The sequence below is a fragment of the Callospermophilus lateralis genome, chromosome 13 (genome assembly GCF_048772815.1).
Source record: "Callospermophilus lateralis isolate mCalLat2 chromosome 13, mCalLat2.hap1, whole genome shotgun sequence".
Classification (NCBI taxonomy): Eukaryota; Metazoa; Chordata; class Mammalia; order Rodentia; family Sciuridae; genus Callospermophilus; species Callospermophilus lateralis.
The window spans coordinates 95,156,040-95,175,927 of NC_135317.1; the positions used below are offsets into that span (position 1 = coordinate 95,156,040).

The following is a 19,888-nucleotide window of genomic DNA, read 5'->3' on the forward strand; positions in this document are numbered from 1 at the left end:
CACCATGTCAAACTAAAAGAGCAATAATGTAAGCACAACCGGGACTCCAACCACTCTTTCTTAAGAGCAATGAGCATTATCTCACCCCTTTCAATTGCTGGGGTTGCCCCAGACTCCAGTGACAACCGGGGCTCCTGGATGTGCTTTGCTCTGAAGCTGTTTTCCAGCTAAGTTCCACACTAACTCACACGCTCATACACACAACTCCGTCCCTCTGGGAGAGCAGATGGGCATGTGTGAGCACTTGTATGCACACACACACACACACACACACACACACACACACACACACACACGCATGCACGCACGCGCGCGCACACACTCACACACACACACTCAAACACAGGAGAGACCTCCCAGGAAATAATCCCTACCACTAGCACAGCAATTGGACATTTAGATTGTTTCCATAATTTCTCCTTAAAATATTACTTTTCCAGGAAACGACTAACAGAAACACTGTCCTTCCGTTTCTACACAAGAACATCTTCAGTCCTCTTTCCTCCTAATAAATATCAAATAAAAAGTTTATTTTCCATTCTTTTGCCTTTTCCAAAACGGCCTTCGTTGTGTTTTCTTCTGTTCACGACGTGCATGTGTCCATGTTGCCTTGAATCTCACTCTCAAAGTGGAGGCTGGGAGGCTGCAGCTGGGCAGGGGCCTGGCCCCTCTGCGGCTGTGCAGACACCATCACTTCCTTCTTCTTCAGACTGTCTTTTGGGTTCCAACTGCTGGACCCCATGCTGTTGCTTCTTGGCAAGATGTTATACACATTAAGAATAAAAAACGATTACTAGCAAACAGCATAGGATTAAAAAGGGATGGAGACAGGCCAGGAGGCTGGTAAGTAGGATGGGGGCACAAAAACCAACCAAACAAAAAATAACCACACTGAAAGCTTCTACCCATTAAAATGTGTCAGGCCAGAATGGATCAGCCTGCCTTCTGTGGGACTGCTTGCTAGGCTACCGCAGAAGGTTCAGGAATCAAAAACGTAATTTGAAATCCTACAGCAGTCACCTGCTAGTCCAGCCCAGCACCACTACCCATACCGTATCTGGGGGCTCGAGCACCTACAGAGTGAAGGGCATTTCCTGCTGGAATCTCCAGGCCAGAAGAAGGTCCTACCCAGGACCTTCTACGAGGCCCTGTACTCTCCCTTACGGAACACTTCCACTGGCTAAAGAGGTCGGTTCCCCATCTTGTCACCACCAACCTCTCACAGGAGCAGTGAATAGGGCTGTCCTTGCTACACACTGACTAGAAGCACACCTGTGTATGGAAGAATTCAGTGTGATAATTTACTACTGAGAGTAATAACAATAATAAAAGATGTTTAGGAATAATTTCAACTACATTCTCAGTCAGCAAAGCAATCATTAATGGATTCCTATTTTATTCCCCAAAGAGGAAAAAAGGACTGAGAAGTTCCCATTGGCTTCTCCCATCTGCCTTCCCTTCTCAGCTTTCACTTCCCATGTGGCTGGGGACATGCACGATGGAGAAGGTGAGAGGCGGTGATATCAAGTAACTGAGTGAGACAAACAGCAGTTCCTCTCTCCCTCCGGAAGGACCTGGGGGGACGGAGAGTTCCTGATGGAATTTTCTTTTTGTTGCACTGCGAACATTTCGTGCACACTCAGCGGGCTGGTGGAACACTTACACCCTCTTGATAGCAAGAAACAGACAAGAGGGCTGCCACCTGCAGGGGACTGTGTGGGCCAGTCCTGCAAACCCAACATGCCATGGTTTATGGAGCCTTCATTCCCAGGGTTGCCACTTTGGCCTCAGTGTGGAGGGTTCATGGTGCCTTGTCCCCGCTGCTGTTTCTGCTTCTGCTGCATTAACAACTGCTCCAGAGCGGAAGGTCCAGGATGCATCATGGAACTGGACCAGATAGACTGAAAAATAGCCCAGATCTTGTCAACAGAGGTCAAATGCCTGGTTGTCTGACTGGGATTTGTATATTAATCCCAGCCAACCATAACATGATGTACTACCAAAAGAATGGGATCCTACTTAGATTTAACTTATACTCCATGTATGTATAATACGTCAAAATATACTCTACTGTCATGTATATCTAAAAAGAAAAAGAAAAAAAAAAAGACACATATGTCCCAAGAACCCTACTTTGCCCCCTGAAACAACTGCTATCACAAAGTCATTATAATACTCTCAAGGCTAGTTAGTTCTTCGGGGTGCAGTGGTGCACACCTGTAATCCTAATGGCTCAGAAGGCTTAGATCATGAGTTCACAGCCAGTCTCAGCAACAGCAAGGTGAGGCACTCAGCAACTCAGTGAGACCCCGTCTTTCAATAAAATACAAAAAAAGAAAAAAGGGCTGGAGATGTGGCTCAGTGGTTTAGTGCTCCAGAGTTCAATCCCCAGTACAAAAAAAAAAAAAAAAAAAAGACTAGTTAGTTCCTAGACTTTAACAACTGCTCCAGAGTGGAAGGTCCAGGATGCATCATGGAACTGGACCTGATAGACTGAAAAACAGCCCAGATCAATTTTAAATTGGAAAAGGTGAAATTATGTTTTAGGTAAAATCTCTTTACTCAGCTCCATGTGGTACCACAGGGTATATTTGTAGTAGTCTATTTTAGGTAAACAAAAACATTTCTAATACAATATACTTTTCTTTCCCTTGGTCAGAAAAGGTTTAAACCAAACACTGAAGGTGAATCAGAATTTTCTTAACCTTAGAATAAAACTAAAAGCTTTACATTTTGGATCCTGTGATGATATTTAATCACTAGTGAATTCATAAATAAAAAAAAAAATCCCCTCCAAATTGCTAGGCTTCACATGTTCCCAGGACTGCACTACACATGGACTCTGCTTTAGGCAGCTTTAAGGACACAGAGCAAGCCTACTTACTTATGTGAACAAAAGTAGAAATTATCATGGCTGCCAGTTTCGTGGCTCTTGTTTTGGAAGTCTACTCACCTTTAGGCTTTCCATGAGGACAGCAGAGGAATCCTCCATGGAGGGGCCATGGCCTGTCCAGGTGCCACTTGGAGTACTGGCCTGATGCCAACTGTTCTCAGAGGATGATGTTGCTGAGAGATAATCAACACCAAACCCACCCATGGCTAAGAGACAGAAAGAGATAAGAATTCAAGATGATGTTCTATCATTGCCAAATTCCAAACCTCAGGTAAGGTCAGAGCAAGTTATCTCATTTTTTCTATATAATAAAGCCTGGATCTCACCTGGCTTATCAGTTTTCCACCGATCTGCAGTCCTCCTATCCCTGTTGTCTGGAGTCCCAATGGGTCCAAAATTGGAAAATGGAACAGAATTATGGTTGTGTGTTGGAGGAGAGCTGGGCAGACTGCTTGGGTTAGAGGAATGAGGAGACTGGCTAGCTGGTGTTGAGTGATCTAATAAATGATAGCAATACAGGTTATTTAATAGATGTTTCACAAACATACCAAGAACCAATTATTTCCTGCAGATCCAATCATCCAAATTTTATTAAAAATAACCCCAGGGCAGAGAGGTAAACCCAGGGCCCCATAAGGGAGCCTGTGTAATGTACTAATTTACCTTAGTATGCCTATCTAAATAGTACACAATTTTGTCAATTGAACATTATTCTGGCTTGTTTCAGATAAGTACTTACTTGGTTCTCCATCAGAAATAAAATTTCTTGGTCTTTTAAGAATATTATAAAGTCAGGCAATAAAATTGAGATAAAAAAAATCTTTACTTTGAAAAGTATAACTTTCCTTGCAAAGAATGAATATCTATAAACAAAACTGTTAAAAAACTGAAGCCATATGATATAGCCCATATTTCTGTCTCTTATATGCTGGTTATCTAGGATATAAAAAGCTTTTTTCAGTAGCATTACTACACAAACTGGCTTATCAGTTCTTTTCCCTATTTTCTTTCAGAAATTACTTTTTTACAAAACCAATATATTTGTAATTACAAATCTTAGTCAATCTGAATGTATGAGAATGGCAACATCTATAATTTAAGATTAGTTAATACCTGAACTGGCAGGAAGTGATGGAGACCATGGAGTTCCCTCAAAAAGGGAGTACAGTGATGTTTCCTGGGGGGCCATCGAGGGATTAAGTTCTGCTTTAGAACTGGTTGTCAGGTTTTTCCCATATACCTCATTGAACATACTGTTATTTGGGTATCTTTCCTGAAAGATATGACACTCAAATTACAAACTTCTCCAAAACAAAGAGATTTTTAAAAAAAAGAAAAAGAAATGTCATATTCATAAATTCTTAATACACCTAAAGCTTTTATTTTCATTTCCCCTTTTGCTTTCTCTCACCCTTTATTTTGCTCTACATAAACTACTCATATTATACAGGTCACTAATTTGACCCAATCAGACACTAGGGGATAAACTCAAATTTCCGAAAGATATCAATATATGGAAAAGAAGGGAAAGAGAAAAACAGTTGTATTGAAAAAGAATAGGAAAAAGCATCAGCATAGAATAAAAGTACAAAGCAAGATTCTTAACTTTTTACCTACCTGATTGAGAGAGAATCCGGTGAGGGACAGGAAAGAGGATGAATGTGACATGAGCTCTGAGGGTTTCTCCAATAAGGATTTCTTCACAGTCCCAGAAAGAAAAGTAGTTAAGTTATGCCTTCCATTTTCTTAATATTAATCTTAAGACACTACAGAATCCAAGTAAAAGACCACCGTTTAAGTATACTTGTACTCATTCAACGTATACAATATAATGAATGCCTAGAAGATGTGAATTCAAAGCTGAAATACCATGAAGCTAGCTAAGCTTCAATTGAAACAGGTGAGTTAGTCAGAACTCTTCCTTATTAGTGTTATCTAGGCTAGCTCAGAGATTCTGGCAGGGACCACAGAGCCAGGAAAACAGCAGGAGTTCTGAGTATTTTTAAGGTATTAATCTCAGGAATTCCTTTATCAATAATTGCAGTTAAAACAAGAACTGTTCTACCACTGCTTACTCCCTAACTGGTTAAATACTGACATGGATGATATACAAAAAAGCCTTTCAAAGTTGTCTGACAACTGGTTTTGTTTACATGTTTCCTAAGCAGCTTTATTTGTGATGTATGAAGATACTAAAAGTCTAAATTACATTTATTGGCTATAAGAAAAATATGGGGAAAAGAAAGCTGAATCTATAATGCTCACTGTCACTAAACAGTGGGTCAACAAATCATTTACTGAATACCTACTACATGCCAGGCATTTTCATATATATTACATTGTTAACAATGAGTTTAAGAAGGGTTACTGTTGAGGGCTTTAAAAAAATCTGTTTTTAATGGTTGGTTTTTTAAAACACACATAAGAAAAATAAAAATATACTGAAACCCCCACCACTTGCTCCACCTCCAATGTAAGAGCAAGAGCAACAGGAACCCAGGGATATGATATAGAAACAGGTGGACAGCCAGCCAGTATTCCCAGTCTCTCAAGCCACTCCAGCAGAAAAGGAACAAGACAAGCACAAACACCTAGACAACAGTACAGCAGCTGGGCTTTCAGCACGTCCCTGCTCCCGGGTGTAGCACTAACACCAGGGGTCTTAGTTGCTAACTTGGGAAGAGGCTTTCATTCTCATTCACCCAGGCAAATTCCTAAGAGAAATTTCAGGTACTAGGGATGGCAGCTAATGTCATGACAGCTGTTTTTATTTCTCTTGATACTACAATTAATGCTTCTTAATCTAATGTTTAGAATGTTTTTCTTGCCCTGTGTTTATGGGAAAGAAACACCCAGAAAGGAAACTTTTTTTTTTTCCCCTGAAATCTAGTAAACAGCGGGGTAAAGCCTCATAGCATACATCGTCTTCCCAACTTTTATACTCCCTGCCCTCAGTAAAATATAACGTACTCCATGTCAATATGGTACTCCAACAATGTTTACAAATAGAATCCTCTTCAATTTTACTCAGTTTATGCATCCAACTCTTAATATCAGGGCTCTTTCTGGGTTCAGCCAGCTAAACAGGAAAGAACTAAATACTGTTCAATAATTTCAGTAGGAAAAATCTAGAACATATTTCCTTTCATATTTTGAATACATTTAAGATCAAAAATCTCACTTCCCCTAGGCAAGATTAAATGACACTTAAGTTTTTGGGTCCAGATGGAAGTGCCACCTGGAAAGCGAGTAGGTTTGCTAATACCATGGCCTGAGCATGACCAGCCCTGCAGGATGCTTTGTGGATAGCACATGTATCTAAGCTCTGTATGATTCTACGATTGGAGGAACCAGAGTCAGAATTTTTTTTTTGCCATATTGGATTACCATTTTAAGGTTAGTTCCAGGCAACGAGGCAATATATTTTATACTTCATACTATAAAGAAGCCAAGCCCCGGAAAGAAGAAATCACCTAAAACGAGTAATACAAAATCTCAGAAAAGCAGCTGGGGTTAGAGCAAGAAGCAGGATTATGTCAAATACATACAAAGAGGCTTCGTCCAGGAAGAGAGGCGAGAGGCCCCAGCAGAGCTGGGTAAAGATCAGGAGGGTTAGAAAAAATCAGCTCTTCCTCTTCCTCCAAGGCAGCCAGACTCTTTAACAGGTCCGGAGGAAGCAAAGGGGAGCTCTTGGGGTCCTAGTGACAGAAAGGAGCACAGTGAGATGCAATTAGGTATGACAAAAGCATAATGGAGTAGTAGTAGCGTGATTACGGTGGATAAGCCAACTAAGGGGGTGGAGAAGTAATCAGTAGGGAAATAGTTAATGCAAAGAGAAAAGGCTGTGAAATATAAAAGCAAAGTGACACAGGACATGGTTGAGAAAGACTAGACAACAGAAAGAAGCAAAGATACAGATAGAGCAGAACATAAAAGATTAATGTAGTTAGTAAAACAAGGCAATGGAGCAAATGATTAGCATATTTTGTGCTAACAAATAGAAAAACAGGTCTTTTAAAAAAGTTTATAAGCACACCTGCTTCTCATGACTAAAAGGGCAAGAAAAGGGAATTCCACTGTCCTCGATAACTGACTGACTTTTTTCCTCTCAGAAAGCAATTTGTTTAAATGCTCAATAAAACCATTTTTAAACTCAGTGACTCAGCCCAACTAAGAGGAGCTCTTTGTCTCAGAATTCTCAAACATGCTGCATTAGAGATTCCTGTACATTTCTCACCTGAACATCATAGTTAAAAATCAGTTATAATTCTTCAGTTCCCCTAATTGAACCATACTATTTAATTTTGAAGAGACCAAGTGCTGTAGTACCAATAGACCAGAGTGATCTTTTATAATATCTATTTCCTATATGTATTTTTATGTGTCAACTTGAAAAATATAAATAAATACAGTATCTACTATAGAAATTAAAAAGATAAGCAATCTTAGACCCAGCTTTACAAGAACCTGGTGATCGGAAAGGACACACACCTCAAATGGCATCCTGGGCACAGGATCCTGCTCTGGACGGAAGACTCCTGGTGACCGTTTTCCCCTGCGGTCCATATTTGCTTGCTGTGCCATTACAGCTCTATTATCAGCCATGCTGTAAGAAGAATCCCAGTAGAATTCTGGGACCTTGACTTCTGAGGGATTATGGTTATATGGCTCCATGGGAAAAGGCTTCATTTTTTTCTCTAGAGGCTGCTGCTGCATTACAGGAGGTTGCAATGACGGCTCAAACAGTTTTATGGGGTCTTGGGACTGAAGGTAGTAGGGCTGTTTCACAGGCATGATTTTCCCTAATGGGCCTTGAACCTGAGGAGGATTCCACAGCTGTTTGGAGGCATCTGCCTGTTGATACTAAAAAGACAGATACCTATGACCAAGGTGAAGATAATATGCAACATTACTGAAAATTAATGCTAAAGAATCACAGAATGAACCAGAAACCAAAACTATAACCAAACCAAATTCTCTGTGTGTGGGTGGGCAGGTAGGGGGGATATAAAAATCCAAAACCAAAACTCAGCAATGCAGTAGTTTCCTTTACTCTTCATTGTTTTTTTCAATATAGATTTTAGGAAACCAAGTATGGGCACTGAAGTAATATTTTACTTTTTCAATTCAATTATTTAAGAGGTTTAATGAATGAATATATATGAGAGACTTTCTGCTTCAAGTGCTATGGGGATAACATGTAAGATTGGTATCATGTTCATCATAGCACTTCATTAAGACTATGATTTTCTTTTCATTTTGCAGTTTATATTCAAATAAGAGATAATTATTTAAATAAAATCTTTCCTACAAAGCTCATAATTAGCACTAGCAAAGAATGACAGTGAAGATTATCCTTTATCAATAGAGAAGGAAAATATTTATTTTTCTGACAGAGAATACTTTTGTATTCCCACAAAAATAAATTATAAGTCTAAACAAGAAGTATTTTTAAAGTTTAACATTTTTTAATTAGTCAAACAAATCATTTTGGCATTTCCCCTTATTCAGGGTGGTCAGCACACGTGACTATAATGTACCTGTTGGAATCCAGAGTGGTGAGGAGGGCTTTTCCCCAAAGCTGGCACGGCTTTTGTAGGGGATTGCTGTTGCTGAGCAAGAGCTTGAACCTGCAACTGGCTTGTGGACTGTGCTGTTGGCTGAGCTGGTAAAGATGGAAGGGGTTGCTGGGAGGGTGGCTGTGACTGTTGAGGTCCCTGGTTCATTGGCCCTGGTCCAGAGGGCCGTTGCTGGCTGTAAGGAATGTGGGACTGTTTCCCAGCTTGCACCTGGTTTCCTGCTGGAGAGTGAGCTGCAGGCTGAAGAAAGGTTCCTGGGACAGAAACACCAGCTGGGAAGGTGTAACCTGAGCCCATAGAAAATGCCACAGGAGGGGGAATAACATATGTTGGGGGCGGGAACCCTTCAAAACAGAAGAACACAGCTTTAGTTCTAAAGAAAGTTAGCCAAAAAGGGGAAAGTCTTTTTTTTTTTTTTGGTGGTGGTGGGGGATTTCTAATACATTATAAAAGCAACACATCAACCATGTTGTCAATCTTTAAGAATTAAGAATTAAATGCACACTATTTTCTAATTTTCTTCTGTCCACTGAAGTAATAAGCACATTCTAAGTTTTAGATTTTTTTTTTTTTTTTGCAGTGCTGGTAGTTGAACTGAGGTTCTCACATATGCTAAGCAGCAACCTATCCCTGAGCCACACCCCCAGCCCATTTGAGTGCTCTAAAGATGGCTTCTCAAGTTTAGTAATAGGAATTCCTTCATGATAACAAACATGCACTTGTATATGAACTACAAAAATAATTTTATAACTATTAGGGGAAACTGAACTTCTTTCTACTTGATAACATTATTACTCTAAGAGAATAAACTACTCAATGAGTGAACAGAAATCCCCAGACACATATGGAATTAAGTACAACAAATTATAAAATGCATTTACCTGGCCGGCTAGGAAGAGGAGGGAAGGCTCCAGGGTGATGAATGGGGATGAACTGGGAGTTACTTGCTTGACTTGGGGTTTGAGTTACAGGTGTTTTCCTGGCTTCAGACACTGGAGTCTTTCTTAGTTCTGCCTGGGATTTCACCTATGAGCAACAGAAGCAAAACTATCAATAAAAACATGGAATTCTAATGTGTCAGAAAAAGTACCTATTCCTAAGAAAGTATGTTGAAGATATTTAAATTCACCTAAGTTAAAAATGAAAAAAAAAATTAAAAATTATTTAATTGCCAATAAAATAGATAAGGATTTAGTTTAAATAATGTAGTAATTTTGCTTTATACAATCACAGAACCTCTAAATATGGAAAGGACTTCAATGCCCATTTGTTTCACAAGTGATATACCTGATGCTAACAGGTTATCAAATTTATCTGTGATCTTAAGCTGCCTACTGTGGGGCCTCGGGCTCTCTATGCTGAATTATGAATTAAGACCATCAGCTCTTGGTGATTTTTTTGGCCCCCAGTTTAATTTCATCTGGACAGGCTTAAGTGTAGAGTCAGGTATCTACCCTCAACCCTGCAATCTTATCCCTCTTTGGAATAAAAAAAGGATATTTTCAGCAGAGCCAGAAAGTATCTATATACTACTCAAGGTTGGGGGTGCGGGGAGAATATTATCATTTACGAAAAATTTCGATGAGGCTTTTTTATGGGTGGATTTAAAATGGAGAAAGGAGATTTATCAATTTGGACCTTACTGGAAGGCCATGAGAATGGAGAAGGACAGGCAGAAAATGCTAGTCTTGATATTCCTAAAACATGAGTCCTTTGGCTTTCTATGTTTTTTTTTTCTTTTCCCAGGACCTCTCTTTCCATGTCTTTTCTCAATTTCCACCATGTTTTTCTCTGTTTCTCTTCCTACAATTAATCTGAAAATGAAAATGAAACTATTGTTTTCTTTTATTTCTCCCTTTCTCAAAAAAGTTCTATTAGGGAAATAAATTGAAGATACTGTTTATTTGTAAGCAGCCTTCAATAATGTAACGTTCCTCCTGCAAACACATACATTTGCTGAAATGTGTTAACAAATCACATGGCTACTTAAGTATTTATTCAAAATTAATGGTATTGATAAAATCAGCAAAGAGTAAATATCCTCTGTTAATACGAAATTACCTGTATTTCTTTAGAAAGATATAAAGTTAAAAAAAACCCTCAGAAATAACTTAGCAGAGAGTCCCCCCCCCCCCCCCCCGCAACAAGATATTTTGGGATCTTGTTTTACAAATTCCTGTGAGTCAGGTATTAACCAAAGGACTCATGTTTTAGGAATATTACTAAAGGACAGTGCCACTGGCTGGGACAGGTATAAGTTCAAAGATGAAGCTTTTTCTTGACATTTATTCAAAGGTGACTATTGGTTTCTCTCCTGTGTCTCAGCTGTTGCTTTGTAATTTGGATAGTGAATCTTAGCAGAAAACAAAAGATCAGTCAAACCTTAATAGATCTTGGATCTACAAAAGACCTCAAATCTTTGCTTTAACATTAACAAATGATAATTATAACCTTATAAATAAAAATATAATCCTGTATGGAAATGATGGCTCTACAACCAGTCAACTCAAATCACTAAGACAGAATTGATAAGAATTTTTTATCAGATTTTTTTTTCACTCATATTATAATGCCCAAGAATCAATAAAGTCACCACAGTTTGCCTTTTTTTTTTGGCGGGGGGGCGGGGGGGGGCGGTGGGTATTGGGGACTTACTGAACCCAGGGTCTTGCATATGCTAAATGCTGAGCTACACCCTCAGCCCTACCATAGCTCTTTACATACCTTACGATGAATTCAAAGAATTCATGTAAACTTCACAACAGCCAATGTTGAAGACTTTAGGAACAAAATGAGAAATCTTGCCTTTTGTGTGAGCCTGCCTTCCTCTACCTGCTCTGTAGTTCAAATACAGCTTACCTGCACTGCCACATTCTGCTTTCCTGTTTCCTGTAACTTTTCTAAGGTGCATTTCTTGGTTTCAGTTTTCCTCTTGGTGTTGTCCTTCTTTCCATTATTCTTAGTTACAGTTATTCCTTTGCTATAGTCCCTTCTCACCTCTTTGGGAGGAAAACTTCTTCCTTGGTCTCTGTTCACTTCTCGTGGCTTAATGTTCTCTTTGAAGGTGACCATTGGTTTCTCTCCTGTGTCACAGCTGTTGCTTAGATTTCGGCCTGTAGACAGTACTGATTTCAGTCCTGGGCTCCCATCAGCAGCCAGCAACTCTATCACAGGTGTTTCTTGTAGAATGAGGTTCTCTTTGGCTTCACTGGGGTCTTCCAGTATTAATTCTGGAATTTCTGTGATAAATAACAATTTCCCTACCTCATTTTCACACTGAATCAGCCTAAAAAAGTAAAAATAAATCCATATATGAAAAACAACAAACTAAAAAACAGTAACTCAGCTGTGTATGATTCAATAGTCAATATATTCCTGGCCCTGAATATCAAAGAAACAACAGGATGTAACTGTGAATCCAGGTCACATAGAAAATACATAGAAACTCAGTTTTTTTTTATTAGCACACTTAACATCGCAATACATTCCACTATCCTTTCAATATTTGCTAATAATTAGTTATAACTACTGACCATGTTTTAAGTACACGACACTAGTCTAAGCCTCTTAGCATAAACTGTAAAGTGGCTATATATAAGCCCTATTTTGCGGATGTGGAAACTGACACTCAGAGATGAAGAGTTCACATGAAAGCCACCTAGAAAGTGGCAGAACCAGAAACTGAATTCAAACCTATCTGATTCGAAAACTTGTTTTTTCCATTATACCAACCATCAGATCTGCTTTGTATTTAACTAGTACTAGCATCATCCCAGCTAGTCCTGACGGAAACCAACCAGCATGCCCTCGCCCAAAGAAATCACTGTGAGAACTGAAACTCAGATCTATACAGATGTTTACAAGCTTGAGCAAAAGCTCATGACAAACAACAGAGACATGTCCAGTTCCAGTGTACTGGGGGAACAAATTTTTAAATAAAATGTATACTTATGATCACTTGTCATAATTAGATGTTCTACTTTTTTTTAAATTTTTACTTAGTTCATAATTGACAGTATTTATGTCAAAGCCTGAAATACATGTGAGAGAGCAGGTATGTACAATTTGATTCAAAGGAGTGGGCTAGAAGGCCAATGGACATACCTTGGCTGATTATCGGCAATCCATTTGCCTATAGCTATCAAGCGTTGCTGTCGTATTCGCCGTTGCTGACCTTCTTTGTCTCCTGTAATACCCTGGTGGCCTTTGGAAAAATCCAAGTTCCTAAAATTCACACAACAAATTATAGAAAATGAAACTCTAGAAATAGTTTCCAGGCAAACAAATTCACCTAATTAAATGCAAAGTATATAAGATGTTTTCCAGACAAGTTAGCTACTTGATGGCATTTGTATGAATTACACTTGCAAAGACTTTAAATACAATAAAGCAGAAAACAAAAATAAGAGCTCATTACATTAATGGAATACTTTTGCTGCTTCTATTTCATTTTCTAGTTAAGAAGCTCAAATAAATCACTTTTTATTAGGATTCTTTTGTCACTGTAATAATAAAGTATTTTTTGTTTATTTGCTGTGCTGGGGATGGAACCCAGGGCCTCCTATGTGCTAGGCAAGTGCTCTACCACAGAGCTAAAACCCAGCCCAGAATAAAGTTTTATCAACACTTACCTTGCCTTCTAAACAATTTGATTAAAATAACCAAGGCAATGCTAAGAGTCTCTGAGGTGCCTATTATAATCAACAGCATTAATCTATCCATGTTTTAAGATGGCCCATTCTAAATCAGAAAAAAGCATAAATATCATGAAGTATACAGATAAGAGAAGGGTTTGTCAACCAGAGAAAGTAACGTTTTTTCAGTTCACTTCTAACCTTTCAAAAAAAAAAAAGGTTAGGCAGAAGGGAGGAGTTTGAGGACATCAGCTATAATTATGATTCAATCTGATAAATAAATTATGATTCAATCTTAAAGTAAAAACTATGCAAAGAATAAGGGAACAAAGTAAAATAAGGATGAGATCCTTCTCAGCAATTCTGGAAGGGTTTCAGAGTAAATGACACTGAGCTGGATGTTAGCAGATGGATAACTGCTTACCAGGCTAGTAGGGGAAGGGCCGGAGAAGAGGAGGGAATGTTCTAGGCACAGCATGAATAAGGTGTACGGAGAAATAAGAATACAGAGCTAACCTAGAATAAAACACAGTGAGTGCATGGTGTGTATAAGTACCAGGGGTAAGGGAAGAAAGCAGGTGAAAATAAATCTGAAAAACTAAGCTAAATAATGTTAAAACTTGGGACACCGACCTGAAAGAAATACTGCAGTGACTGGGGATGGGTGAATCTAAATTTTTAGATTAGTCCCGGAACAGCATCAGTTCTACACTTGGAAAAAAAATAATTCTGGAAGCAGTAGGGGCTATAGGAAGAGAACTGTAGGAGGCTTCTTATGCTCCAAGTAAATGGTGATAAAAACCTGAATTATGGGGAAATAAAAGGTGATGAAACTGACAGGCATTTTGGCCACAGAATACTAAACTTGGTGAGAAATACTAACAAAAACAAGAGCTTTTCTGATTTCTAGCCTGGTGGACAATTTCTAGCTTGGTCTACACAAGCACAGTTAAAAAAATATAGAAAGAAGATTAATTTTAATGACCAGATAGGAAAATATAAATTTAATTTTGGGCATAATATAGCTTAAAATGTATAAGGGTCATTAGATTTTTAAAAATAGGAATCCAAATTCCAAGAGAACTCAGAAGTAAAACTTTGGGAATTACAAAACAAGATAAAAACTCAAGACAGGGATGGATCTGATCACCAGGGAGAATGGAGAAAGTGGGAAGGAAAGAACAAGGAGAGAATCCTGGAGAACAACATTTAACATGTGTGGTGCAAAAGAAAAAGTGAAAAAGACTAAGGGCGGGAGAAGAAGAGTAATGTCACAGAGCCCCCAAGGTTTTGTCAAGGAAGGGGATCAATATATTCAATGCTGGAGATTAAAAAAAGATGAAAATTATGCAACAGCCCCAGGAATTTGGTATCTATGAGGGAACTGACAGTTCTAAGTTGCTGAAGGCTGAGAAATGAATAAAAATTGAAGATGGGTCAACATGGTTAGCTCATACTAACTTTAAAAAGTTTAATGAAGAGAAAAGATAAGATGCTACATCCCCAGCTCTTTTTTTAATTTTTTTAAATTTTGAGACAAGGTCTTGCAAAGTTGCTGAAGCTGGCCTCAAATTTGTGATCCTCCTGACCCAGCATCCTGTGTGTCTGGGATTATAGAGCATGTGCCATTGAGTCCAGCTTTATTTTATGTAAAAGAATGGAGCATACATAAGTGATACTAGGCTGAAGGGAAGTGTTTGGTTTAAAAAAAAAAGAAGAAAGAAAGAAAATGATATGGAGAGGAGTAAAAGATGAATGAAGGCGCCAGAGGAGGTAGAAAGGGATGGGACCAAGAGACATAAGATGACTGGGAAAACCAGATTACAAGTAATAACCTTTGGTTTACATCTGTTTCCCTTTTTGACATTTACCCTCTAATTTCAAGAAAAGTTTGAAAGTTCATATCATTCTGTGAAAAAATATTACTTGGAGAAGCAATTTTCTTTTCCATTCCTTTCTTAAACACTTAGTATTGGTATTATACAGGAATTAAAGACATGACATACATGAATCCATTTCACATCAACACACTGTCATTATTAGTTTTTGTTATGAAATAAGAACAAAGCAAAGGTTCTACACGCAAACCTAATTCTTTTTAATTATAATACTGCAACCACTGGCAATGCAATAAACCTCCTTCAGCAGCCACCTACCTGAAAGAAGGTCTCAAAGCCAAGAATCCTTGTAACTCAAACTCCTCTGGAAGTGGTGTAGCTAAAGGGAGCAAATTTTTATTTTATTAAAATTTTATTTATTTAATATTTTAATTAAAATAATATTATTCAAACAATGCTCACTAAATTTTAAGGATAAGATAAAATAAATATGCAAAGAAAGTATCTGCAATGCTCAAGTCTGTAATCTTCATAGTAATCTTGATAAAAATAACCTACCCATCAAAATCCCAGAGTATGTTACCTTTGGAGCCTAGCATTCTTCTACTATTCACCTAATAGTCAATGCGCAGGAGGATGGGTATACAGACTTTATTATCAGCATTTCTAAAAATTCTTAGCCTCAGATTTAGTAATCCCAATGTTTATATCATTTATCTCCTTTAACTCCAAGTATTGATGAGCAACATTCATATCACCAAGAACTTAAAAAAAATACAGATTCTTGGGCCCCCTCTCAACCTACTGAATCATGTTGAATTTGAACAAGATCCAGGGGATTCACTTGCAAGTTAGCATTGAGGACTACTGATCTAATGGAAGATAATCAGAAAGGAGTCAAGCTATATGTTGCTCAATGCAGTACTACTTATTAAGGGAGAAAATGTTAAAAGTCATAGACACTGAGTAAATAGATTATGGCACATATATAGGATACAATACCATGAAGTCAGTGAAAATTGTTTTCAAAATGCTTAGTGAAAGAGTCTTAACAATATAATGTTAATTTTAAAAGCAGGCACACAGCTGTATCTGATATCATACATTACATTGTTACCTATAAGAAAGAGGCTTGGAGAAAATATACTATCATGTGAATGGTACAAAGTACTACAGGATAACTATGGGCAGTGTGTGTGTGTGTGTGTGTGTGTGTGTGTGTGTGTGTTTGCATGTGCCAAATTTTCTGATGAGTAGGTATTAATTTGACAGAGTGATATTCTTAACACCCCCACCCCTTGAAATAGTATGAATGAAGAGGAAAGAAAGATGGAAAAAATTTAAAGATATTCTTTTACTCTCTGAACTCCTACTCAAATGTGGCTGAGCAAGAATAAGCTGCTTGAGGGGCTGGGGCTATAGGTCAGTGGCAGAGCACTTGCCTAGCATGTGTGAGGAATGTGTTCAATCCTTAGTACCACATGAAAATGAACAAATAAGGCTGGGCACAGTGGCACATGCCTTTAATGACAGTGGCTTGGGAGGAGGGGGCAGGAGGATCACAAGTTCAAAGCCAGCCTCAGCAATTTAGCGAGGCGCTAATAAGCAACTCAGTGAGACCCTGTCTCTAATAAAAATACAAAATAGGACTGAGGATATGGCTCAGTGGTCAAGTGCCCCTGAGTTCAATCCCTGATATGCACCCCCCTACCCCCGCATCCATGAACAAATGAAGACATGCTGTCTATATATAACTAAAAAAAAAAAAAAAAAAGACGCTTGAAGAACATCATCTCTACTTTCACCCACTTAATCTGTATAGAGCTCAAAGTCTCTTCTCAAATACTGAATTTAAAGTCAAAGACTTCTCACCAAAAACCTATTTTTCTCTGGCCTTAAACACACCATTAGTGATAGAGAAACTATAGCAAAAATTCATTGTTACCATTAGTACTTGAGAGATCCTCTTCGTGCGGATGGAAACTATTTAGAAGAGAAATTAGCCAGGGCCAAATGCTGTAAATTAAAGAAATATTTCAAATTTAATTTTTATACAAGATAATTAGAATACTCATAAACCATGAAAATGATGTCTACAGGAACTAGTCTTAATGTATTTTTCCTTTTCAACATTTCAAGTTTGTATTAATCCCTAAAATATATTTTCAAAGATATCACTATAAAGATTTGACAGAAGAAATTAAATTTATAAAATTTGACAGAAGAGTCAAATTTCCATGACAGACACATACTACTGAAGATTGTTTTCCAGGTTCCTTATTTAACAAACAGCAAAAATGATGTTAGTTTTAATCACTGAAAATTGATGTTTATTGAGAAAATTCTAACCAGAAAAAAAAAAGATATTGCTTTTTTTTAAAAAAAAAACAAAACAAAACATATATTAGCACTAGTAGATCTTTTAACCTGTGACGGGGTAAGGGCACATCACATTCAAATCACTCTCTTCTAAATGATAAATAATGCCTTCTTCCTTATGGTACCTACACACAAAAAAGTCTACTCTGCTCAATATCATCTCTAAACTCTGGGCCAATAGGATAACTGTATAGGAACAAGGCTTATATACAGAAACGGCCATCCCTGTCCATAAACACGAAAACCCTATATGTAAATGATAAAACAGACTTCTTTCACAGTATTACTGATACAATTTATTAAACCAAACAAAAGTTTGAATTCTACATATATAAAACTGTATAGCCTAGGTTTTTTGATTTGTCATAGTTTAATTGAAATTAAATTTGATATTGAATAAACAACTTCAAAAGTTTTACAATAAATATCCCAATATTTTGTGAATATAGCCTAGGTTAAGAAAAAAATTTTATTCGAGACAGCGCCTAAAAATCTATATAACAAATACCTTTGCAAATATTAAAAGGAGATGTATACAACGTGGTGCTATGTTCCCAAACTCCACTAATAATGTTAAAAGTGATGGAGCTAGCTTATAGTTAGGTGAGAGAAAAAAGGAAAGAGAATTATGAAGTAGAGGGATCACAGGGTCTCGAATGAGGCCTTTTCTTAAGTTGTGATCTTCGTCAATGTGATGGGCCACAGATAGCAATTTCAGAGATTTTCCTTAAATTTAGCACCAAAACACACAGGGAAGGAACTTCCTACTCACTGCAAAGCCTTCTTGAAGGTATTTACCTCTAATACTCAAAGGTAAATTGAAAGTTTTCATTTGTCACTGTGAAGTCAACAGTTCTGTCAGAATTACTTTGAGTACAGATCACAGAGAAAATGGTAAGAGTAAAAATAGCTTTCAATCTTCTGTGCTTAAAATAAATACAATTCAAATTGGGTGTTATTATAAAGCAACATCAAATAGTTTTAACATACAGAAAATAATGAAAAAATTAAGAATCCCTTTACAATCCCCTGAATAAAAAACTGAGGCACAAGGTATTTGATAAGAAACAAACTGATTGTATGTCAAGTTCATCTTGAAATGTGAAAATTATCTTTTCCTCAGGATGGTAACTGGGAACAGGAAAGGGCAGAGAGAAGCACAAATTCTTAAGACTGTGCCTCACATGAAGAATTCAAACAAATAAATGGGAAGCATACAAAGAGGTTTTTAGTTCAATTTCCAGAGTGTAGGCAGAAAATACAAAGTCTTCCATTGTTTGAATGTTGTGTTGTTTGAATTGTTGTGTTACAGAAGGCAGTTTTCACATATCTATGAATATCAAACAAACAAAGCATACAAGCTATGATGAAATTACAAAACACTTACTACTGTCTTTCATCTACCACTGCCTCCTGAAAGACTCTGGGTCTGAGTCTTAGCCAGTCCATGGAGACCTTGACCGCAGGAAGAGGATAGGCATTGTAGGACTCCTCCTGAGACTCATTCTGCAGAGGACACTTGCACAGGATGCCAAGAAAAGACACTTAAAGAAAAAAATGTATTCACAAAGCATAAGATACTTGAAACTGTATACCAATCTAAATTAAAATGTCATTATGAGTCTCCTCCTATATTCTACTGAATATGCAAGGATTTTCAAGTTTCTTCCTAAAAGGGCATTTTTTTCCCATGTTAAAATGTTGTAAAGTTGGTGAGGGGATATCATCAAGTAAAAAGGAAAGAACTTGGGGTCTGGGCTCCTGATTTAATATTAACAAAAACAACACATTTTTGTACATCATTCTGTTTTGCTACACTAATGAAAATGCTGAAAATTTTGCTTTTCCAAGAAGATGATGCCTGTCAAAGTTGAATGATATAATACTCACTAAAGAGGGCCAGCAATTGTGTCCAACATAGCTGTTCATCTTGGCTGTAACTATGCTGCTCCGTTTCATTACTAAAGTCACGAAGGTGATGAAGTTGAAATAGGTTAATGACAGTGACATGAACTAACTGCTGAGAGTTGAAAGCTTTTTGGAATAGCAGTCTCTGTGAAAGAAGACAAAAAATACTGGTATATTATTAAGAGCAGAATTAAAGAATTAAAGACTGGTAGTCTGCACTTAAGACCACATGGGTAATAGAATTACAGATGAGTAAATTGTTTCACTTTTCATCCCAGTATTTTAATTGGGTCTAACATTTTCCAATCTGAATAATTCTCAAATGAATTAATCCAGAAACTATTGAGTTGTTTGTCAAACAATCTTTTTATCCTAAGAAACTATACATTTGTAAATATGAATTGAGAAAAAAGTTTTGGGCAGGGATCTATCCATAACTTTACACAGTTTAATTCATTAGAAATTGTTTTATAAAAGATACAAATATATTAAAATACCAATAATTAGAAAGCACATAAAGAAATTTATTTGATCTGATCAACAGCATTACAAAGAAGTTGTCACTGGATACTCTCAGCTGGCAGCCTCAACTTAATTACCCTTCTACTTTAATATCTCAATAGTTTTAGACTATCCCTCAGTAAAATACTTTTTGAA

General features: G+C 37.4%; 1 protein-coding gene across 7 annotated transcripts in view; it reads right to left on the minus strand.

Annotated features, from left to right (window-relative positions):
• Positions 1–584: 584 nt before the first annotated feature.
• Smg7 (SMG7 nonsense mediated mRNA decay factor) overlaps positions 585–19,888 on the minus strand; it is a 78,551-nt gene continuing 59,247 nt past the window's right edge. For 4 of the 7 annotated variants that reach the window (XM_076832253.2, XM_076832258.2, XM_076832254.2 and 1 more), the window contains 15 exons: positions 19,214–19,376; positions 18,711–18,867; positions 16,890–16,960; positions 15,263–15,323; positions 12,577–12,696; positions 11,470–11,758; positions 9,354–9,498; positions 8,434–8,816; positions 7,385–7,756; positions 6,442–6,591; positions 4,511–4,591; positions 4,007–4,166; positions 3,220–3,390; positions 2,954–3,099; positions 585–1,901 (listed from right to left, as the gene is read on the minus strand). In XM_076832253.2, coding sequence (XP_076688368.1) covers positions 1,788–1,901; positions 2,954–3,099; positions 3,220–3,390; positions 4,007–4,166; positions 4,511–4,591; positions 6,442–6,591; positions 7,385–7,756; positions 8,434–8,816; positions 9,354–9,498; positions 11,470–11,758; positions 12,577–12,696; positions 15,263–15,323; positions 16,890–16,960; positions 18,711–18,867; positions 19,214–19,376 — 2,583 coding nt within the window. In that variant the 3' untranslated portion in view covers positions 585–1,787. The remainder of the gene's footprint in view (positions 1,902–2,953; positions 3,100–3,219; positions 3,391–4,006; positions 4,167–4,510; positions 4,592–6,441; positions 6,592–7,384; positions 7,757–8,433; positions 8,817–9,353; positions 9,499–11,469; positions 11,759–12,576; positions 12,697–15,262; positions 15,324–16,889; positions 16,961–18,710; positions 18,868–19,213; positions 19,377–19,888) is intronic. The other 3 variants (XM_076832259.2, XM_076832255.2, XM_076832260.2) reach the window with 3 other exon arrangements.